We start from the raw sequence: 24,247 nt of genomic DNA, 5'->3' as shown, positions 1-24,247 counted from the left end.
TAATCAGTTCATGTTTCATTTTTTGCAAGATTTCTCAAATACGGATCACTTTAGTTGATTCACAGGGAAATATGTACAGACTGAATAATGTCAAGGTTTGTTTTTGCTTTAACGCCATTGTGGAGATGCTGCAGACAGAAGGATGTGACTGACCTAGTGTTTTCCAGGAAATCCAACAACTGGTGAAGGATGGGAGTCATCAGGAAGCAGCCAATCATCTCCTGGATTCGATTATGGAGAGTGGAGCTCAGGCAGGGAGAGCAATGTGGGAAACCTTTGCCAAGATGAAGCTCACCAATCCAAAACTGAGCAAGATACTGCAAGAGATTGAAAGCAAAGGTACTGAATGACATTGAATGTACTCGTGTTTAATATGAGAACATGTGGTTTTCTATTTACATGCAGAAATATTGAGAAATGTAAACCGTGAGCTTATCTTAATAGGAGCGAATCTACCCATGGAAGTGAGCCAGAGTTTAATGGAATCCAGAGTGTCCAACTACCTGAAAGGTAATAAAGCAGAAAATTACAAGCTTAACCATGAGAAAGGCTCTGGTAGACAGAATTTAGGATCCAAGAAGAGAGGAGGCCATTCAGTGAGATGACTAATAAACTGCAGCTTAGTTTCATACAAAAACATTTGATCTATTTTCCCTCGAACTGCGATCGATGTATGAATACAAAAAGTTGAGAGGGATATGGGCCAAACACAGGCAAATAGGACTAATTCCATTCAGGAAAACTGGTTCGTGTGGACAAGTTGGATGAAGGGTCTGTTTCCATGCTGTATGAATCTAAACAAAAGTATCACTTGTCAATGAGGGAGGTATTGCCTAATTTTGCTACTTAAAATATAGCTTTAATTTTTAAAGTCGGCGCTCTAGTTCTAAGCTTCCCAAACATTGGAACTCGTTTCTCTCTATTTACCTTTATCAGTTCACCTTAATGTCTTGAAAACTCCAATAAATCAAATAAAAGAGGATGGTTGTGATTGTTGGAGGTCAGTCATCTCAGCTCCAGGACATCCCTGCAGGAGTTCCTCAGGGTAGTGTCCTAGGCCCAACCATCTTCAGCTGTTTCATCAATGACCTTCCCTCCATCATAAGGTCAGAGGTGGGAATGTTCGCTGATGATTGTACAATGTTCAGCACCATTTGTGACTTCTCAGATACTTGAAGTAGTCCATGTTCAAATGCAACAAGATCTGGATAATATCCAGGATTGGGTGATAAGTGACAAATGACACTGGTGCCACACAATAGCCAGGAAATGACTTACTCCAACTGGAGATAATCAATGCAGTTTGACAATTAATGGATTACCTTCACTGAATTCCCCACAATCAACATTCTGGGGGTTACCGTTGACCAGAAACTCAATTGGATTTGCCATATAAACACAGTGGCTACAAGAGCAGGTCCAAGGCTAGGAATACTGTGGTGAGTAACTCACCTCCTGACTCCCCAAAGCCTGTCCATCATCTACAAGGCAGAAATCAGAAGTGTGATGGAAAACCTGAATATCTACCATGAATATATTATCCACTTACCTGACAAATGCAGCTCTGACCACTCTCAACACAACACCATACAAGTCAAATTATCCTGCTTGATTGACACCTCAATTACCATCTTCAATATTCACTCCCCCCACCTTCGATAATCAGTAGCATCAGTGTGCACTATCTACAAGACGCCCTGCAGTAAGTCTGTATGGTTCTTTTGACAACACCTTCCAAATCACAATCACTTCCATCTAGAAGGCCTACGCAGCAGATACATGGGGACACCACCCCCTGCAAGTTCCCCTCCAAGCCACTCACCATCCTGACTTGGAAATATATTACCATTCCTTTAGTGTGGCTGGGTCAAAATCTTGGAATTTCCTCCCAAACACAACTGTGGCTGGCCCCATATGCCAAGGACCACTGTGGTTCAAAACGTAGATCACCTCCACTTTCTCCAGGGCAATTAGGGATGGGCTATAAATACTGGCACTGTCAACAAAATTGGCATCCTGGATAAATAAAAAACCCTCTCACACTTGTAAATTCCGGGGAACGCAATCTTTAATGGGTAAATTATGTTTCTTTCCTACTCTAGTATTGTTGTCTTTGTTAATAATGTTTACAACAACTTAAATTTTTATTTCAAGAAATTCAGACCCAACATAAAAAGTTCCTTCATCAACAAAATGCGGACCTATTGGTCAATATTATCGGTGGGAAAAAGAATAAAATCTCCCTGGATGACCAATATACAGAACAAATCATTATCGTTTTAAATGCTGAACAGAGTGTTTCAGGACGTGACCTTACAGTGAGAGGGAAGAGGCGTGAGGAAGGACAAAGGAAGATGGTTAAGTCACAGTGGGAAACTGTGAGAATTGGTCAGTTGTTCAGGAGCAGTTTTGGGAAAAGTAGCGTGTCTGGGACTGTGGTGGTCAGTGGTCCAGCAGGGATTGGGAAAACGACCATGGTCCAGAAGATTGTCCATGACTGGGCTAACGGAAAGATATATCAGCAGTTTCAGTTTGTGTTTCTTTTCAAATTTCGAGACCTCAACACCATCGCAGGCAGGACGAGTATCAAGAAACTGATCCTGGATTCATATCCTCACTTTGGGAATAGGATTGAGCATCTCTGGGAGGAGCCTCAGGGACTGCTATTTATATTGGACAGTTTAGAAGAGTTTAAGGAGAAGATTGATTTCACAGACTTGATGAGAAACACACTGCCTGAGCACCAGTGTTCCCACCCGGAATGCCTGTGTGAAGTGTCTGACATTGTGCGTTGTCTGATCCAACAGAAGGTACTCAAAGGCTGTTCAGTGCTGCTCACAACTCGTCCGACTGAACTGGAGACACTCAGAAAGGCTGAGATCAATCTGTGGACAGAGATCGTAGGCTTCCTAAAGGAACAGCGCAAGGAATACTTGACAAAATACTTTGGAGATCAGAGACTGGCAGAAGCAGCTTTCACCTACCTGGAAGGGAATGAAATCCTGTATTCCATGTGTGACAACCCCTCCTACTGCAGAATCATCTGCTATTCTCTGGCCCCTGGATTAAGACAAATGCAAGAGACGCAGGAAGTAGTCCCCACAACCATCACTCAACTATTTGCAAATTACATATTGAACATCTTCAAAAACCATGAGTTCAATATTTATAAACACCATACACTCAGTGTTGAACAAATTCATGACTTGGTGCTCAGAACTGGTGAACTGGCCTATATGGGCATCTGTAACAATGTCTCTCGTTTTAATGAGACCCATTTAAATTACTACAACCTGGAGCGATCACACACACTGCCAGGGTTTCTGATAGAACACAAAGACCCAGATACTTCTCAATCCCACTTCTCGTTCATTCACTTCACACTGCAGGAATTTATAGCAGCTCTCAGTAAATATCTGACCGCAGATGCACAGAGACTGCCACAGACCTTGACACAGTTCCTGGATTCTTCTGGCGGAGAAAACCGGTTCAAGATATTCCTCAGGTTTATGGTCGGTCTATCTTCACCGGGTTCTGCTCGGATAATCAAAGACCTCCTGGGACCCCTTCCTCATCAGGTCACGTGTTCAGTGATTGATTGGGTGAAGAAACAAACTGAAATCAACTTCAACAACAACCAGAATAATCTCAGTAAGCACAAGCTGTTGGAATCCCTGTACTATCTGTTCGAGTCACAGCACACGGGGTTAATGCAGTGCACTGTGGGATCGGGAGGGATACTCTCACTGGGGGATGACGTTCCCTACAATGCAATTCGCCTGACCCCTGTAGACTGTACTGTGCTGGCGACTGTCATTTGTCCTTGTGATGAGATCCAGGAGGTTAACCTTAACAACTGCTGCCTGGGAACAGAAGAGATCCACAGACTGGCAGCTGCTCTTCACAAATGCAAAGTGCTCAGGTATTTCCTTATTACTGGATTACACTCTCTTGTTAGACATATTTCAGACATTAGTAAAACTGGAGAAAACCAGGAAATGCAATGTATTAAGTTTAAACAAATAATACTTGTTTTTAAATGTCAAAAATATACTTTATTCATAAAATATCTTTGGTGACATACATAGTCACTAGAGCAGTCTGATTCTGGACACCAGTCAGTACATTTCATAGAATCCCCGCAATGTGGAAGTAGCCCATTTGGCTGATCAGTCCAACCGGCCCTCCAGAGATCATCCCGCCCAGATCCAACACCCACCCCGCAACCAATCCCTGTAACCCTGCATTTCCCATGGCTAATCCACATGACCTGCACACTATGGGCAATATAGCACAAACAACCCACCTAAACTACACATTTTTGTACTGTGGGAAGAAACCCATGCCTATCAAGGAAAATGTGCAGACTCCATACAGACAGTCTCTCAAGGTTGGAATTGAACCTGGGTCCCTCGTACCGTGAGGCAGCAGTGCTAACCACTGAGCCAACATGCCATATGGCGAACAAACAAACACAAGGCACTTCTTACTAATACAACCCTAAAGAACTGTGGACGCTGCAAATCAGGAACAAAAACAGAAGTTGCTGGAATAGCTCAGCAGGTCTGGCAGCATCTGTGAGGAAAAAGTCAGAGTTAATGTTTAGGGTCCTGTGACCCTTCCTCGGAACTCAAAGTGAAGGGAATGAAGGGAGAACAAAAGAACAGTATTATTTAAATGGAGAAAAATTACGAAAAAACTGTACCACAAAGGAACTGGTACCCACATCAGAAACACAGGAAGCTAGCACACAGGGGCAGCAGGTAATCAGGAAGGGTAATGGAATGTTGGCCCTTATTTCAATGAGGTTGGAATATAAAAGTAGGAAAGTCTTACTGCAACTACAAGATGCCAGTGAGACACATCTGGAGAACGGTGAGCAGTTTAAACACAGAACAGTACAGCACAGGATCAGGCCCTTTGGTCCACCATGTCTGTTCCGACATGATGCCATTCTAAACTAATCCCATCTGCATCCACATGGTCTGTTTCCCTCTATTCTCTGATGACTTGTGTCTGTCTAAATGCCTGTTAAAATCTGCCATTGTTTCTGCTTCGGCCTCCTTCCCTGGCAGCACGTACCAGGCATCCACCATGCTGTGTGGAAAAGAAACTTTTCTCGTGCATCTCCTTTAAATATTTTCCTCTCACCTGAAACCTATAATTCCCCCTAGTTTATGCCATTTCCACCCTGGGAAAAGGATTTCAACTCTCCACCCTATCCATGTCTCTCATAATTCTAATAATTTCTATCAGGTCGCTCCCTCAGCCTCTGACGTTCTAGCGAAAACAATCCAAACTTGTCCAACCTCTCTGTGTGATGAAAACACTTCAATCCAGACAACAGAGATAGTAGGAACTGCAGATGCTGGAGAATCTGAGATAATAAGGTGTAGAGTTGGATGAACACAGCAGGCCAAGCAGCATCAGAGGAGCAGGAAGGCTGATGTTTCGGGCCGAGACCCTTCTTCCAAAACGTCAGCCTTCCTGCTTCTCTGAAGCTGCTTGGCCCGCTGTGTCCATCCAGCTCTACACCTTGTTAATCCAGACAACATCCTGGTAAACCTTTCCTTTCACCTACATCCTTCCCATATGTGGTGACCAGAAGTGCACACAATATTCCAAATGTGGCCTAAATAAAGTTTTATACAACTGCAACATGGCTAGCCAACTTTTATACTTAATGCCCCGATCAATAAAGGCATGTGCTTTCTTTACCATCTTATCCACCTGTGTTGCTGCTTTCAGGGAGCTGTGGACTTGCACTCAAGATCCCTCTCTTCATCAATGTTCCTAAGGATCTGGCCATTTCCTGTATATTTTCCTCTTGCATTTGACCTCCCAAAATATATCACCACACACCTCCAGATTAAACTCCATCTGCCATGTCTCTGCCCAACTTTCCAACTGGTTTATATCCTGCTGTATCCTTTAACAACATTCCTTACTAGCCAATGGCTCCACCAATTTTCCTGTTATCTGCAACCTTACCAATCAGACCACCTACATTTTCATCCAAATCATTTATGTTACAAACAACAGAGGTCCCAGCACTGATCCTTGCGGAACACCACTGGTCACAGTCTCCAGTCAGAAATTCACTCTTCTACAATGACCCCCCGTCTTCTATGACCAAGCTAATTTTGTTTCCAATTAACCAACTCACCATGGATGCCGTGTGATTTAATCTTCTGGACCAGCTTACCATGAGCAACCTTGTCAAATGCATTAGTAAAGTCCAGTGGACAACATCCACTGCCTTAGCCTCATCATTACTTCCTGAAAATTGGTCCCCTTATTTAAGCAAAGATGTTATTTCATCAAAGAAGGTTCACTGGGATGATCCTCAGTATGATGGGATTATCTTGCAAAGGCTAAGCAGGTTGGGATTCTTCAAAATCTCCCCTCCCACTACCGCATCCCAAAACCAGCCCAGCTTGTCCCCACCTCCCGAACCTGTCCTTTCTCCCACCTATCCCCTCCTCCCACCTCAAGCCCCACCCCCACCTCCTACCTACTAACCTCATCCCGCCCCCTTGACCTGTCCGTCTTCCCTGGACTGACCTATCCCCTCCCTAACTCCCCACCTACGCTCACCTTTACTGGCTCCATCCCTGCCTCTTTGACCTGTCTGTCTCCTCTCCACCTATCTTCTCCTCTATCCATCTTCTATCTGCCTCCCCCTCTCTCCCTATTTATTTCAGAACCCCCTTCCCCTCCCCCATTTCTGAAGCAGGGTCTAGGCCCAAAACGTCAGCCTTCCTGCTCCTCTGATGCTGCTTGGCCTGCTGTGTTCATCCAGCTCTGCACCTTGTTATCTCAGATTCTCCAGCATCTGCAGTTCCTGCTATCTCTGGGATTCTTACTCACTGGTGTTGAGAAGAATGAGAGGTAATCTCATTGAAAGATTTTGGATCTGAAGGGGCTTGACACAATAAGTGCTGAGAGGATCTTTCCCCACATGGGCAAGTATAGGATCAGTGAGCATAGTCTCATAAGATAAAGGGGTGCCAATTTAAACCTGAGATGAGGATGCATTTCTTCTCAAAGAGGGTTGATATTCTTTGGAACTCCTTGACTCAGAGAGCTGTGCGGGCAGACTCCTTTTGTATATTTCATGCTGAGATAGATGCATTCTTGATCAGAAGGGTTATTGGGAAAAAGCAGGAAAATGGACGTGAGGAATGTCAGATCAGCCGTGATCCTATTCAATGACAGAGCAGGCTCGAGGATCTGAATGGCCTAACCCTGTTCCTATTTCTTATGGTCTTATGGTGAACTGGTGACAATGTCTTAAGTTAATCTTTCCCGAATCCCGTGCTGAGCAAACAGAACCCATGCTGCTGAGATGACTTTAGTGGCTCTCAAGTCTTCCAATGAATTGTGTTACAACGAGATTAGAATTTTTTGTGGTCTGTCAGGGCCATGTGATCCTCTTCACTCTGTGACTTGCCCAGGTGACAGTTAACACCTGGACCGTGATAACAAAAACACGAACCCCAAACCTCAGACTGGGCCACCCATGTCTCCCCAAATGTTTTCTGCTCTTTTATCTTCCATAATCTTCCAGATTAACCTGTGTCCTTTACATTTGTCCTGTTTCAGTCACTGTTACTGCACTCATGTCTGTCGAGTACAAAGTGTCATGAATGTTTTTAAGTACAATAACAAATTAAGGATTCAGTCTATGGATCTTATCCCGAAATAACCTATGGTTCAAAGTCACAGCCTTGGTCTCTGAGACACTGTGTTTGTGTTTAGACTGCAGGGTAATAATCTCACTGACGAAGGAGTGAAACTGCTGTCTGATACACTGGAGAGGGCAGATTGTAAAATACAGATACTGGAGTAAGTGATATACTATGTACATTGTGTGTCGAGAGGTGTTACGGTGGGTTGAGCACATAAACCTTACTGCTCCAGTTGTAACACACATTCCATTGCTCTCTGTCCTCCCACAGCTTGTCTTCCAATGGTATTTCTCATACAGGTGCCCAGGAACTTGCTAAGGGGCTCAGCAGCAATTCATCACTAACACAGCTCAACCTCAGTAAGAACAAAATCGGAGATACTGGAGTGATAAGCCTGTGTGACGCACTGAGCAGCCCGCACTGTAAAATACAGACTCTGCTGTAAGTTAATCTGCTTTTGTATTTCCTGTTGTGTAGAAAATGTTCAGGGACAGTTCACACTGATCTTTCTCATCCCCAGGCTCTGTCAGAATCTGATTCGAGAGAGAACTGTCAATCCACTCATGTGTACTCTCAGTAACAACCAGTCATTGACTCACTTGAACCTGAATAATAACAAGCTCGAAGACCGGGGAATTGGAGTGTTGATTGCTGCATTGGGACAGCAGAGCTGTACGCTCCAAACACTAGAGTAAGTAATATCATGTGTCTGAGCCTGCTTGTAACTGTGAGAGCACACTGACTCCATTTTACTGACATTCCTCTCCTTCTCTGCCTATATCACGGTATGCTGCTTGTTTCTGTTTCTGTGGGCATTGCTGGTTATGTGAGCACATGTTGCCCAACCCTAACTGCATTTGAGAAGGTAGCAGTGAGCTGCCTTTTTGATCCATTGCCTTCCTGACAATGTGGATACACCCGCTCTACCCTTAGGGAGGGAATTCCAGGATTCTGACCCAGCAACACCGAAGGAATGGCGATATCTTTACAACTCAGGATGGTGAGTAGCTTAGAGAGGGAAACATGCAGGGGGTGCTGTTCCCACGTGTCTGCTGTGCTTGTCTTCCCAGATGGTAGCTGCTGCAATTTTGGATGGTGCTATCCAACCACATTCCAGACTTTTAGACAGAGTGGGACCTGTAGAGAGTCAGGAGGTGAGTTACAGGGCCCAGTGGTCCCAGTCCCAATTGCCAGATATCATCATGTAAAACACATGCTGCAGCCCAAACAAAGGGAAATGAAGGACCGATGGTGGGAAAACAAGGCTGGTGATTAAAAAACTGACCCGAAGGCTGTTTATGGATACCTGCAATCAGTATATGGGCCCAAAACCATTGTGGCACACATCCTCTCAGCATACTGCCATCAGTTAGTAACAAATAGGCACACGGTCTCTTCTCTGTGGGCAGAGCAAACACCTCAGCCAGCAACTCATACCTTACGATGATATCATTGAGTCACTTTATGGCGGACGATGCCGGAAGTCCTCAGTCTTGTGGAAACTCACTGGCCTCTTCTGTCTAATCTGGAACAAGGATGTGTGCCAAGGCCACAAGGATATCTGCGTAACTTTTCTCTACAAATCCATCTGTGAACATCTTGGGATATCTCTTCATCAACAGGAAACGTTCTTACGGGGGTTATTCCATGTCAGATTGCCACTCACCTGATTTCTGCAGCATGTTGCTTTCAGGAAAAGTTCTGCAAACAGAATGAAGGCAGTTGTTTCCCTCTCTAAGCTACTCACCATCCTGAGTTGGAAAGATATCACCGTTCATTCGCTGTTGCTGGGTCAAAATCCTGGAATTCCCTCCCGAAGGGCAGAGTGGGTGTATCAGTTCAAATCAAGGCTTCTGCCCTGAAACAATGATTGGTGTCATTTGTTCATTTCACGGTGGCCAACATATTGCCAAGTGGCACATCATCTGATGCCTTTCCCACCACCACAGCACCAAACAAGGTTGTGGGCGGGCTTGGGATCTGTTGCCATATACTTGGCCAAGCTACAGTTCACCACTCGGTGATCTGGATATAGGAATACATATTTTATTCAGAACAGATGAAGACCTCTTCGACTTGTAAACACTCAAGACCTCTACGAAGGATACAGCTACTGGTGAATCTTTAGGTTTCTGAATAACTGGGGCCATTTCTGGGGGAAGGTGGAATCTGTTCAAGAGTGATGATCTTCACACGAACAGTGACGGGACCAATATTCGTGCGGGTGGTTTTTTTCTATCACTGCAGGGTAGACTTTAAACTAGTTTGACAGGAGGATGGGAACCCAAGAGGATGCTCTGAGTTAGCTAGAGTGGGTGAGGGCTTGAGGAGAAAGAGAATCAAGACAGTAAATAAAAAGCAAGATGCGGCTGAGCAGTGGAGCACTAAGATGAGTGGAAGCCAGATGGTGACAGAAAAAGTGAGAATGTTTTAAAAACAAAGTTTTTTTTTCTGGTAGAGGTGTTAGGATTCAAAAAGAAGGTCTGAAAACCAGCGTAAGGGCACTTTTACCTGAATGCTTACAGCTTTCAAAACATGGTAATGAGTTGAAGGCACAAATCATTGCGAATGGGTATGATTTAGTGCCATTACAGGTACATGGTTGCAGGCTGGTTATGACTGGGAGTTAAATGTCCAGGGTTTTCAGACTATTTGGAAGGACAAACAGGAAGGAAAGGGAGGTGGTGTAGCTCTGACATTTAAGGTGACATCAGGTTGGCTGTGAGAGATGATATAGGTTATGTGGAGAAAAAGGTTGAGGAGTTTATCGAATGTATCCACAATAGGTTCCATTACATACTGTTTGAGGAAACTATGAGGCAGCAAGCGATTCTTGATCTGGTCATATGTAATGAGACAAGAATAATTGATGATCTCATAGTTAGGGATCCTCTCAGAAGGAGCGATCACAGTATGGTTGAATTTACAATACTGATAGTGGGTGAGGAGGTAAAATCCAATACCAGTGTCTTGTTTAGACAAAGGAGACTACAATGGGATGAGGGACGAGTTGGTTAAGGCAGACAGGGAGCAAAGACTCTATGGTAGGACAATTGAGGAACAGTGGAAGACTTTCAAAGCAATTTTTCACCATGCCTAGCAAAAGTATATACCAGTGAAAAGGAAGGACTGTAGGAAAAAGCATAATCAGCCATGGATAACTAAAGAAATAAAGGAGGGTATCAAATTGAAAGCTAATACATACAATGTGGCAAAGATTAATGGGAAACTAGAGTATTGGTAAATCTTTAAAGGTCAACAGAAAGCCAAATAAAAGCTACAAAGAAAGATAAGATAGATTATGAAAGTAAACTAGCTCAGAATATTAAAAACAGATAGCAAAAATTTCTGCAAAAATGTAAAATGAAAAAAAGTGGCTAAAGTAGAGGATGAGAAGGGGGAATTTAATGATGGGAAGTCAGGAAATTGCCAAGGCATTGAACACGTATTTCGTGGAAGAGACAAATAATATACCAATAATCGATGACAAGGAGGCAATGGCAAATGAGGACCTAGAAACGATCATTATCACGAAAGAGGTAGTGTTGGGCAAGCTAATGGGGCTAAAGGTAAATAAGTCTGCTGGCCCTGATGGAGTGTATCCCAGGGTACTGAAAGAGATGGCGGGGGAAATAGCAAATGTGCTCATGGTAACTTACCAAACTTCACTGGCCTCTGGGGTGGTTCTAGCAGATTGGAAAACAGTAAATGCGACTCCGTTGTTGAAAAAAGGAGGAAGACAAAAGGCGGGTAACAGTAGGCCCATTAGTTTAAACACTGTAGTGAAGAAAATGTTTGAATCTATAATCAAGGAAGAAATAGCGAGACATCTAGGTCGAAGTTACAGCCCGGATACCTCAGTCGGTAGAGCATGAGACTTTTAATCTGAGGGTCCAGGGTTCAAGTCCCTGTTCAGGCATTGCTTTTACGAGGGCATGGTGGCTCAGTGGTTAGCACTGCTGTCTCACAGCGCCAGGGACCCGGGTTTGATTCCACCCTCGCGCAACTATCTGTGTGGGAGTTTGCACATTCTCCCCGTCTCTGCGTGGGTTTCCTCCGGGTGCTCCAGTTTCCTCCTACAGTTCAAAGATGTGCAGGCTAGGTGGATTGGCCGTGCTAAATTGGCCATAATGTTCAGGGATGTGTAGATCAGGTGGGTTATAGGGGAATGATTCTGGGTGAGATGCTCTGAGAGTCAGTGTGGACTTGTTGGGCCGAAGGGCCTGTTTCCACACTGTAGGGATTCCAAGAATTCTATGAAAAAAATTGTCCCAATGGGCAGATACAGCATGGATTCATGAAATGCAGGTCATGTTTAACTAAACTTGCTGGTACTTTTTTGAGAACATTGAGTGCAGTGGACAATTGGGAACTGGTGGATGTGGTGCATCTGGATTTCCAAAAGGCATTCAACAAGATGCCACACAAAAGGCTGCTGCATAAGATAAAGATGCGTGGATAATATATTAGGATAGAGGATTGGTTAACTAACAGAAGGCAAAGAGTGGGGATAAATGGGTGTTTTTCTGGTTGGCAATCAGTGACTACTGTTATGTTTCAGGGATCAGCATTGGGAATGCAATTATTTACAATTTACATCGATGATTTAGAGTTGGGTACCAAGTGTAGTGTGTTAAAGTTTTCAGATGATACTGAAATGAGTGGTAGAGCAAAGTGTGCAGACTACAGTGCAAGTCTGCAGAGGGATATAGATAGGTTAAGTGAGTGGGCAAGGGTCTAGTAGATGGAGTACAATTGGTAAACGTGAGGTCATCCATTTTGGTAGGAATAACAGCAAAATAGACTATTGTGTAAAAGGTGAAAAACTGCAGCACGCTGCTGTGCACAGGGACCTGGATATCCTTATGCATGAATTACAAAAACCTGGTTTGCAGGTGCAGCAGATACTTAAGAAGGCAAATGCAATATTGTCCTTCATTGCGAGAGGGATGGTGTTTAAAAACAGGGAGGTTATGCTGCAGCTGTATAAGGTGCTGGTGAGGCCACACCTGGAGAACTATGTACAGGTTTGGTCTCCTTACTTGAGAAAGGATGTACTGGCAGTGGAGGGGGTGCAGAGGAGATTCACTAGGTTGATTCCAGAATTGAGAAGGTTGGCTTATGAGGAGAGATTGAGTAGACTGGGACTATACTAATTGGAATTTAGAAGAATGAAGGGGGATCTTACAGAAACATATAAAGTTATGAAGGAAATAGATAAGATAGAAGCAGGGAGGTTGCTTCCGTTGGCAAGTGAAACTAGAACTAGGGGGCTTAGCCTCAATAAGGGGGAGCAGATTTAGAACTGAGTTGAGGAGAAACTTCTTCACCCAAAGGGTTGTGAATCTGTGGAATTCCCTGTTCAGTGAAGCAGTTGAGGCTATCTTGTTGAATGTTCTTAAGAACAAAGATAGATTCTTGAACAGTAAAGGAATTAAGGGTTATGGTGAGCAGGCAGGTAAGGGGAGCTGAGTCCATGAAAAGACCAGCCATGATCTTATTGAATGGCTTAATGGGCCAGATGGCCTACTACCGTTCCGATTTCTTATGTTCTTATGAATGACTACAAGCTTATAGCACACACTCCCAAGGACACTGTGTGCTTTGATCATTTTGCCCTTGTCAGAACACTTTGGCCTGAAGAAGCCAGAACACTTTGGTGCTTTGAACAAGGCACCACAGTTATTATCAACCCACCCCTTCACTCAGTCCTATGATGAACGTTCTTTTTTATTATCATCATTATTTGTAGAACTGTTGTGATTTGAGAACTTGAGATCTAAGTTGGAGGAAAATGGATTTTAGTTTCGTCAGTTGAGCAAAAATCTGACTTATTTAAAGATCAGAAAGTTATTTTGAAGACTGAGTAAAAAACAGCATTTATAAGAAGTCAGATGATTTCAGCTAAATGACCAAGTCCAAAGTTGCTGTTAGTAGCCAGTCTCTAAGCAGTTTTTGTTAGAAGTCCCGAATTACTTTGGAATCAATGAAAAGAAAACTCCAGAAGCAGAACACTGTGGGGATAGCACAGACGACATCCTACAAGGCTATTGAAGACATAAATTTGGATGGCCCATGCTGATCAATAGATGAGCTGAGTTAGCAGCTTGTTTTAACAGGACAAGGCATTAACTAAAGAAAATAGCATTGAATGAATGGCAGTCTCTCAACAAGAAACCCATTTTAGAGCCTGTTTAGAGACAGTTACACAAGAAGCTTTCTGGTGCAACAAAAGGAGCAGGACTTATATAATTAATGGTAGGGCCTTGAGTAATGTTGTAAAACAGAGGGACCTATGGGGTGCAGGTACATAAATCTTTGAGGTTTGTGTCACAAATAGGCAGGGTGGTTAAAAAGGCATTTGGCCACTTGCCTTCATTGCACAGTCCTTTTGAGTACAGGAGTTGGGAAGTCAATTTGTACAGGACATTGCTGAGGCCTCTTCTGGAATACTATGTCCAGTTCTGGCTGCCCAGTTATAGGAAGGATATGATAAGCAGGACAGGGTTCAGAAGAGATCTAATAGAATTGTTGCTGGGTATGGAAGGTTTGAGTTAAAAAGGCTAGCTGGACAGGCTGGAACTCCTTTCACTGGAGCGTAAGAGGTTGAGAGGCAACCTTATAGCAATTTACAAAATAATGAGAGGTCGAGATAGACTTAAGGGTTGGTGTTTTTTTTTCCCCCAGGATGGGGAATTTCAAGATTAGGGGACACATGTTTAAGGCGAGAGGGGAGAGATTTAGAAAAAGATATGAGGGGCAACTTTTTTTACACAGAGGATGGTTCGTGTGTGGAATGAACGTCCTGAGGAAGTGATGGATGTAGGTACCTCCCCCACCTTAGGGAAAAGACACCTACCATTAACCCTATCTATGCCCCTCGTGGTTTTATAAACTTCTATAAGGTCACCTCTCAACCTCCTGCATTCTAGTGAAAGAAGTCCCAGCCTATCCAACCTTTCTTTATAACATTTAAAAGACATTTGGATAAGTGTATGAATAGGAACAGTTTGGAGGGATAATGGCCAAGTGCAGGCAGGTGGGACTAGTTTAGTTTGGGTTATGGTCAGCATGGACTGGTTGGATCGAAGGGTCTGCTTCTATACTGTAGGACTTTTCACTGGGTTTTGAGAGTCTGTAAGGTTATTGTTGAGATAAAAGGGACGAATCTTTCTTTCTGAAGTTTTTAATGAGATTGTTCAAATAGTCCTTGTCTAGCGTATTTAAAAGAATAGTTTGTGTATTCTTTTCACATAAGAACATAAAGATTTATGACACAGACAGGTATTGGCAGTTTCTTGTTAAAATGTTCTGTTATTGACCTCCATAGTAAATAAAACGTATGGCTTAGCGAGGCCGGTCTCTTGCATGTCCAGTATTACCAACAGTTAGGATCATAACCGTACAGAAGCTTTGCTACCTTGGGTGTATACTGTCCAGCAACACCACACTGGATGACAGAATCAACCATCAACTCGGTCCAAAGCAACCTCTGTATTTGGCAGACTTTGCAAAGAACTTGGTCATAGAATAAAGTCCAAACTTTTGAGGGCTTGTGTCTCATTATGGTTTCAAGACTTGGACAACGAACCAGGATCACTCACAGCATATTGCAGCATTCCAGTTTCACTGTCAGATATCGACTTGCAACATCAGATGGCATGAGAAACTCCCCAACACCTAGGTTCTAGCAAAAGTACTGCCCACCTGGCATTGTGAACTTGCTCACCAGAGCACTGATTCACTTTTCAGGCCACATGGTTCACATGGAGGATTCCTCGTTGCTCAAAACAGTACTCAACCTGCATCTAAGAAAGTTGGAATCTTCAAATTTAAAGCTAGCTTGCAAGGTGGATCCCAGCACGTGGGGAAAACACAATCTTGGACAGACTTGATTGGAGAAATCTCCATCAAGTGATGTTAACATTTGAGGAGAAGAGAGTCAAGTGTCATTAGAAGCATTAAAGCCAATACCTTACCCATTCACTCACCACTGACTTCACATGCAGTATTTACAATCACTGAAAGAAATTAAGACTTGGCCTCATGTCACACATGAGTTGGCTTGACCCTGGACTACAGTCTGAACACTAAGCGACCAGAGTGCCAGGAGAATCTATCGTCAGGAAGGTGAGTGTCACTCCAGGATATTGCTGTTATATCATCATTGACAGTGTGAGGTTGGAGATTGTCGTTAACTTCATATATCGGGGCTGCACAAACACCAGCAATCTGCTACTTGGTCCTGGAGCCTGCACACACATCACAAAAGCTGCAGCTGTTATGTTTGAGCTGAGGAGGAAAGTGTAAAACTACAGCAAACTGAGAACTCCAAACCATGAATCTACCACACCTGCATCCTCTATGCAGTCCTCGACAATAATGAGACCCAGGCAACATAGTTCGAGAAGGAGAAAACACTGACTCTTGACCTCAGATCGACTGCAGGACATTCTGAAGGGGGAGGGTGAACAGCCAGCTGTCGTGGTGCATATAGGCACCAATGATATAGGTAAAAAAAACAGGATGAGGTCCTACAAGCAGAATTTAGGGAGTTAGGAGCCAAGTTAAAAAGTAGGACCTCAGAGGTAGTAATCTCAGGATTTCTACCAGTGCCACGTGCTAGTCAGAGTAGAAATGAAAGAATAGGCAGGATAAATGAGTGGCTTGAGAGATGGTGCAGGAGGGAGGGGTTCAGATTTTTGGGACATTGGGACTGGTTCTGGGGGAGGTGCGACTATTACAAATCGGATGGTCTACACCTGGGCAGGACTGGAACCAATGTCCTAGGGGCTGCTTTTGCTAACGCTGTTGGAGAGGGTTTAAACTAATGTGGCAGGGGGATGGGAACCAAATGAGGAGGTTAGTGGACAGTAAGGAAGTAGTAACTAAAGCCTATAAGGAACTAGATAATGAAGTCCGTGTGACTAAGGGGAAGAGTAGGCAGAGAGCAGATGATGAACGCAGAGGGACAGGTGGTCTGAGGTGCATTTGTTATAATGCGAGAAGTGTAGTAGGTAAGGCAGATGAACTTAGGGCTTGGATTAGTACCTGGGAGTATGATGTTATTGCTATTACTGAGACTTGGTTGAGGGAAGGGCAAGATTGGCAACTAAATATACCAGGTTATAGATGCTTCAGGTGGGATAGAGAAGAAGGTAAAAGGGGTGGAGGAGTTGCATTACTGGCCAAAGAGGATATCACAGCTGTGCTGAAGGAGGGCACTATGGAGGACTCAAGTAATATGGGCAGTGCTCAAAAATAGGAAGGGTGCGGTAACAATGTTGGGGCTGTACTACAGGCCTCCCAACAGCGAGCGTGAGATAGAGGTTCAAATATGTAGACAGATTATGGAAAGATGTAGGAGCAACAGGGTGGTGGTGACGGGAGATTTTAATTTTCCCAACATTGACTGGGATTCACTCAGTGTTAGGGGTTTAGATGGAGCAGAATTTGTAAGGAGTATCCAGGAGGGTTTTCTAGAGCAGTATGTAAATAGTCCAACTCAGGAAGGGGCTATACTGGACCTGGTATTGGGGAATGAGCCTCGCCAGGTGGGTGAAGTTTCAGTAGGGGATTACTTTGGGAATAGTGATCACAATTCCGTAAGTGGACAAAGACGAGAGTGGTCCTAAAGGAAGAATGCTGAATTGGGGGAAGACCAACTATAGCAAAATTCGGCAGGAGCTGGGAAATGTGGATTGGGAGCAGCTGTTTGAGGGTAAATCCACATTTGATATGTGGGAGGCTTTTAAAGAGAGATTGATTAGAGTGCAGGACAGACATGTCCCTGTGAAAATGAGGGATAGAAAGGGCAAGATTAGGGAACCATGGATGACAGGTGAAAGTGTGAGACTAGCTAGCAAAGAGGAAAAAGGAAGCATACATAAGGTCTAGGCGACTGAAAACAGACGAACCTTTGGAAGAATATCGGGAAAGTAGGACCAACCTGAAACGAGGATTTAAGAGGGCTAAAAGGGGTCATGAAATATCTTTAGCAAACAGGGTTAAGGAAAATCCCAAAGCCTTTTATTCATACATAAGGAGCAAGAGGGTAACTAGAGAAAGGGTTGGCCCACTCAAGGACAAAGGAGGGAAGTTATGCGAGGAGTCAGAGAAAATGAGTGAGATTCTTAATGAGTACTTTGCGTCGGTATTCACTGAGGAAAGGGACATGACGGATGTTGAGGTTAGGGATAGATGTTTGACTACTCTAGGTCAAGTCGGCATAAGGAGGGGGGAAGTGTTGGGTATTCTAAAAGGCATTCGGGTGGACAAGTCCCCAGGTCCAGATAGGATCTATCCCAGGTTTCTGAGGGAAGCGAGAAAGGAAATAGCTGGGGCCTTAACAGATATCTTTGCAGCACCCTTGAGCACGGGTGAGGTCCCGGAGGACTGGAGAATTGCTAATGTTGTCCCCTTGTTTAAGAAGGGTAGCAAGGATAATCCAGGCAATTATAGACCGGTGAGCCTGACGTCAGTGGTGGGGAAGCTGCTGGAGAAGATACTGAGGGATAAGATCTATTTACATTTGGAAGAAAATGGGCTTATTAGTGATAGGCAGCCTGGTTTTGTGCAGGGAATGTCATGTCTTACCAACTTGATAGAATTCTTTGAAGAAGTGACAAAGTTGATAGATGAGGGAAGGGCTGTAGATGTCATATACATGGACTTCAGTAAGGCGTTTGATAAGGTTCCCCATGGTAGGCTGATGGAGAAAGTGAAGTCGCATGGGGTCCAGGGTGTACTAGCTAGATGGATAGAGAACTGGCTGGGCAACAGGAGACAGAGAGTTGTAGTGGAAGGGAGTTTCTCAAAATGGAGAATTGTGACCAGTGGTGTTCCACAGGGATCCATGTTGTTTATGATATACATAAATGATCTGGAGGAACGTATAGATGGTCTGATTAGCAAGTTTGCACATGACACTAAGATTGGTGGAGTAGCAGATAGTGAAGGGGACTGTCGGAGAATGCAGCAGAGTATAGACAGATTGGAGAGTTAGGTGGAGAAATGGCAGATGGATTTCAATCCAGGCAAATGCGAGGTGATGCATTTTGGAAGATCCAATTCAAGAGCAAACTATGTGGTAAATGGAAAAGCCCTGGGGAAAACTGATGCACAGAGAGATCTGGGTGTTCGGGTCCATTGTACCCTGAAGGTCGCTATGCAGGTCGATAGAATGCTTTCATTCATCGGACCGGGTATTGAGTACAAGAGTTGGCAGGTCATGTTACAGTTGTATAGGACTTTGGTTCGACCACATTTGGAATACTGCGTACAGTTCTGGTTGCCACATTACCAAAAGGTTGTGGATGCTTTGGAGAGGGTGCAGAGGAGGTTCACCAGGATGTTGCCTGGTATGGAGGGCGCTAGCTATGAAGAGAGGTTGAGTAGATTAGGATTATTTACATTAGAAAGACGGAGGTTGAGGGGGGACCTGATTGAGATCTACAAAATCATGAGAGGTATAGACAGGGTGGATAGCAAGAAGCTTTTTCCCAGAGTGGGGGACTCAATTACTAGGGGTCACGATTTCAAGGTGAGAGGGGAAAAGTTTAAGGAAGATATGCGTGGAAAGTTCTTTACGCAGAGGGTGTTGGATGCCTGGAACGTGTTGCCAGCCGAGGTGGTAGAGGTGGGCACGATAGCATCATTTAAGATGTATCTAGACAGATGCATGAATGGGCAGGGAGCAGAGGGATACAGATCCTTGGAAAATAGGCGACAGGTTTAGATAGAGGATCTGGATCAGCGCAGGCTTGGAGGGCGAAAGGGCCTGTTCCTGTGCTGTAATTTTCTTGGTTCTTTGACCTTTGCTGTCTCATACACATCACAGGTATAATTTGGCAGCAGGGTCACACCAACTCAGAGTTCCATGAATGTGCTAATTCTGCCTATTACTACACTAATACTATCCGCACTGGCTCAGCCATATTTACTCGGTCTTCGAAGAGTATATTACTTTGCAACAAAAACAAGTATAAATGAGATGTAAGAGCGTAAGTAGAGGAGAACGAGGAACAGGATTAAGCAATTCAGCCTCTCAAACCTGTTCTGCCATTTGGTACATCTCAGTCTCAATTCCAGTTCCTTGTTACTCTATAATCCATTACTAAGTAACAATCTGGCTGTTTCCTCCTTAAATTTACTCAATAGCTCAGCATCCCTCACACTCCAGGGTGGTGAATTGCACAGAATCATAACCCTTTGAGAGAAGTAATTTCCCCTCATCTCAATTTATATCTTACGGTTAAAAAAAGCCTCTTGTTCTAGACTGTTTCCCCGTGGGATGCATACACTCTATGTCTTCTTCGTCAATCTTCTTTAACATCTTATTTACCTCAATTAGAAGTCACACGTAGGCCAGGCCAGGTATGGATAGTCAACTTCCTTCCCTGAAGGACATCAGTGAAACAGATAGATTTTTAGGTCAATCTGGCAGTTTTGAGACCATTGTTACTGAGCTGGGCTTTTCATTTCATTTTAACAGTTGAAATTTGAATCTCCCCACAATACAGAGTAACTTTAACCTGTGTCCTGTGTCCTTGCAGCATTAGTCCAGCCCCAGATTACTGTCCAGCAATATGACCACTGTGACTGTACTCCTGTTGTTGCACCTGATTCTTTCTGATCCTTGCAGACTGGAGGGTAATGGAATTTCAGATACCTACACAATGGAACTCACTGTGACTCCCATTACAAACATGTCACTGATGAAGGTGAACCTGTCCAATAATTCACTCACAGATCAGTCTGTAAATGCTCTTCAGACCCTGATTCAGAGACACACTTCCCTCCAGGAGATCAGGTAAGTGTACCTGTGTTTAGGGCTGTATCCGTATTTAATAAAATCCTACATTCCTTTACTCTGAGCTAACTGATAGGTAATTGTTGCAATTTGTTTCTCAGCACAGTAATAAACATAAAAAATCTGTGGATGCTGGCAATCTGAAACAAAAAGAAAGTAAATGCTGGAGAAACCCAGCAGGTCTGGCGGCATCTGTAGAGAGAAAACAGAGTTAGCGTTCTGAGTCCAGTGCCCCCACGTTAGAACAGAAGAAGACTGGGAAAAGGGTAGTATTTGTACCAATGATGGTGAGGGGTGGGTGGGGGGATTGAATGGGGACAGTACGTGGATTCAGAGCCCAGAGAGAGATGGAGAAGAGGGATAGGCAAACAAAAAGACAGTTGCTGATAAGCCAAGAGAATGATAAATGCTGGGAGGATGATGATGAGACGTGTGAATAGTTGAAAATGAATTAGTTGTGCTGGGAGCAACCCATCCAACAGCGGACCAAGGAATGTTAGGGAAGTTAACGGACAAGCAGGAGGGTGATCATGTTCTGAATTTGTTAAAGTCAACATTGAGTCTTGGGGGCTGTACGATACCTTGCTTGCGTTGAGTCTATCTGGAGCACAGCAGTGGGTCTGAGACAGAAATGTCGGATATGGTGGTGTGTTGAAGTGGCAGGCAAATGAAAGCTTGGAGTCCTTTATACAGACCAAGCATAGGTGTTCAGGTCAGCAGTCACCAGTCTACATTTCATCTTCCCTGTGGTCTCCTGTGCTGCACGAACAATACCTCATCTTCTGCCGAGGCACCTTTCGGCCCCAGGACTCAAAAGTTGAGTTTATCAATTTGAGACAAGATTACCCTCTCTCCACGCTCCTAGATCCTGCTTTGTACAGGTTGCTGTCTGCACACCTGACCCATTTTCCACTCTTCACACTTCTCGTTAGCACCATACCTAATGCTGATTGCACTAATAGTTTATCATCAGCAATCTCTTTGTTTGCCTTTCTTCGCACTGTCAGTGGGCTCCATCCCCATGTAGTCTATTCATTGCCAACCCACCCAGCCCACAATCAGCATAAATACCAGCCTTTCCCAGCTATGTTCAGTTCTGACAAAAGATCACAGGACTCAAAATGTTAACTCCCTTTCTCTCTCCACAGATGCTCCCAGAGATTCTCTCACACTTTGGGTGCTAGAAATCTGAAATGAAAACACTGTATTTTGCTTTCATGACAGTAATTATCGAATTGTTCTGTGAGGGATCTTGCTCTGCTCTGAGGAGATTCACTAGGATTTAATTCTGCATTGATCTTATCACAATGGCTTTCGTTGAAAGAGGAGTTTTGGTCAGGACACTGTGGAAAATCCCTGCTTGTCGTTGAATAGAGCAATATGCCCTTCTAAGTAATTCAGAGGCCACAACATTGGGTTCAAATCCTAGCTGATGAAATGTGAATACAATTGAATAAAGCCCAGTGCAGCATTACCTCAGGCCTGGACTGTGTCTCCACCGAGTTCCTGTGGTCAGCTCCCGCAGTGAGGCTCCACCGAAGACATTTAAAAAGAATAGCAATAGAAAAGACTTGAGGGATAATATGTCTCTCAGATCCAAATAGACAAATACAGTTGGTCACTGTGCCATTTATGCCTGGCCTTTTTGTTTCATTCATGCCTGAGATGTTGGTATCGCTGGCTAAGCCAGCATTGATTGTCCATCTTAATTTCTCTTTGAGAACATGGAGGTCTGCTGCCTTCCTGAAGTGCTGTGGTCTGTGGAGTGTAAGGACACCTCACAATACTGTTCCAGGATTTTGATACAGTGACACTGAAGGAATGGTAAGATAATCCCATGCCACGATGGTATGTGGCTTAGAGGGTAACTTAAAGGTGTTTGTATTCCGATGAATCTGCTGCCCTTGTCCTTCTAGATGGCTTGGTGTTGGGTTTAGAAGGTACCACCTAAGGAGCCTTGGTGAAAAACTGTTCATGCCTTCGAGTAAACTTTCCCCTTCCGCAGTCTGTTTTCAGGTCAGAAATCCTTACTGAGGAATTATGTGTCCTCAGCCCGTGATTTATGGTTTGTTAATGAAGGGAAGTATTCTGCTATATAAAGCACTTGGGACAAATTGGATCAAAGGTTATGGGGAGAAAGCAGGATCAGGTATTGAGTTGGACAATCAGGCATGATCGTGATGAATGGCGGAGCAGATTCGAAAGGCCGTATGGCCTTCTCTTGTTCCTATCTTCTATGTTTCTATGTATGAATATCTCCTGTTGGGATGTTTAATCTGTGTTGGATATGAATCACTGTTTCAGGGTGCAGAGGAATAAGTTCACTTCCAATGGAGCCAGCTGTCTTCAGTCACTGTGTAATCACAGACCCAGACTCTGTGTGGAAGTGTACACATCGATAACGAGCAAAGGATTTGGGACAATCTGATGACAGACTGACGTGGTCATGAAGAAAGACCCAAGACGCCAAACTGATGTCTACTTTGTAATTGTGTATTATTTGTACTTCTCTGTTTTAGAAATTTCTACCAAATAAAACATTTTAGACTTATGATTTAGGACATCTACTACAGTCATGGAGTCATACAGCACGGAAACAGACCCTTCAGTCCATCTAGTCCATGCTCATCATAGTCCCAAACTAAACTAGTCCCACATGCCTGCTCCTAGCCCGTATTCCTCCAAACCTTTCCTATTCATGTACCTAACCAAATGTCTTTTAAACATCATAACTGTGCCCACATCCACCACGTCCTCAGGACGCTTATTCCACACGTGAACCATTCTGTGTAAAAAAACAAAATTGCCTCTCGTCTTTTTCAAATCTCTCTCCTCTCATCTTAAAGGTGTGCCCCCTAGTCTTGAAATCCCTCATCCGAGGGAAAAGACACCTAACCATTAACCCTATCTATGCCCCTCGTGATTTTATAAACTTCTATAAGATCACTTCTCAACCTCCTGCATTCTAGTGAAAGAAGTCCCAGCCTATCCAACCTAAACTTTATAACTCAAACTACTTGTATTCTTGTATACTATCTCCTTTGCATGTGAGAGGAAAACCACTCACGGTAACTATGAGAAGGCTGCTTCTGAATACAGACGGTTTTGTGCTTGGATTTCCCAGCAGTTAGACTGAAAAGGTTTGACTAATCATTTCATTGCAGCTAAGGAGCAGAGGGCTAAGGGGCTGGGGAGAGGAAACTGATAACTACTATCTTATTGATGTGGTTGAGAAACATCGGAGTTTGGAGAAACCCCAAGCTCTGGATTTTCCATCAGCTAAAGTCAGTCCTTGATTATTCAAAGCGAAAAGCAAACTGCTGTTGTTCACTGTTTTCTCTCACTTCACAATATAAACAAACTTCCTTTAACACTCCTGTGATCGAATTAATACATCTTCAAATCCTTTCAATGCAACAAATGTTGTTCCATTGGAACCAGCACCAGGTCAAGAGTAAGGAACTCATCAGGGGTTCAGATCAACAGGCCTGAAATCCCACAGAATGATGGTTAGCTGACGCTAAGCATCTGCGTTCATGACCCAAGGCCAAAAGACTTAGCGATTCAGAGATGGTGAAGACACTTGAGCTCATAATTCAATACTGAGAGCCAATATTGAGGGACTGCTGCAAGGTGCAAGGCTCAGTGCTGAGGATGTGTTGCACAGTCAGTGGGTCATTACTGAGGGAGTTCTGCACTGTCGGAGGGTCAGTGCTGAGGGAGCGCCGCACTGTTGGAGGGTCAG

The 24,247-nt window shown here is 43.9% G+C and overlaps 1 protein-coding gene and 1 non-coding gene across 10 annotated transcripts in view; both read left to right on the top strand.

Moving 5' to 3' along the window:
* LOC109923985 (NACHT, LRR and PYD domains-containing protein 3-like) overlaps positions 1-23,053 on the top strand; it is a 37,791-nt gene extending 14,738 nt beyond the window's left edge. For 4 of the 9 annotated variants that reach the window (XM_048620709.1, XM_048620710.1, XM_048620711.1 and 1 more), the window contains 8 exons: positions 168-339; positions 445-510; positions 2,155-3,922; positions 7,762-7,848; positions 7,962-8,132; positions 8,212-8,382; positions 20,335-20,502; positions 22,807-23,053. In XM_048620709.1, coding sequence (XP_048476666.1) covers positions 168-339; positions 445-510; positions 2,155-3,922; positions 7,762-7,848; positions 7,962-8,132; positions 8,212-8,382; positions 20,335-20,502; positions 22,807-22,930 — 2,727 coding nt within the window. In that variant the 3' untranslated portion in view covers positions 22,931-23,053. Of the gene's footprint in view, positions 1-167; positions 340-444; positions 511-2,154; positions 3,923-7,761; positions 7,849-7,961; positions 8,133-8,211; positions 8,383-20,245; positions 20,503-22,806 lie in introns of those variants that run through there. The other 5 variants (XM_048620715.1, XM_048620712.1, XM_048620713.1 and 2 more) reach the window with 5 other exon arrangements.
* trnak-uuu lies at positions 11,538-11,610 on the top strand. The gene has a single exon. It is a non-coding gene; the product is annotated as a tRNA-Lys (tRNA).
* Positions 23,054-24,247: the final 1,194 nt, after the last annotated feature.

Source organism: Rhincodon typus, chromosome 48, assembly GCF_021869965.1.
Source record: "Rhincodon typus isolate 14 chromosome 48, sRhiTyp1.1, whole genome shotgun sequence".
Taxonomy (NCBI): domain Eukaryota; kingdom Metazoa; phylum Chordata; class Chondrichthyes; order Orectolobiformes; family Rhincodontidae; genus Rhincodon; species Rhincodon typus.
This window is presented reverse-complemented; position numbering and strand designations above follow the sequence as displayed.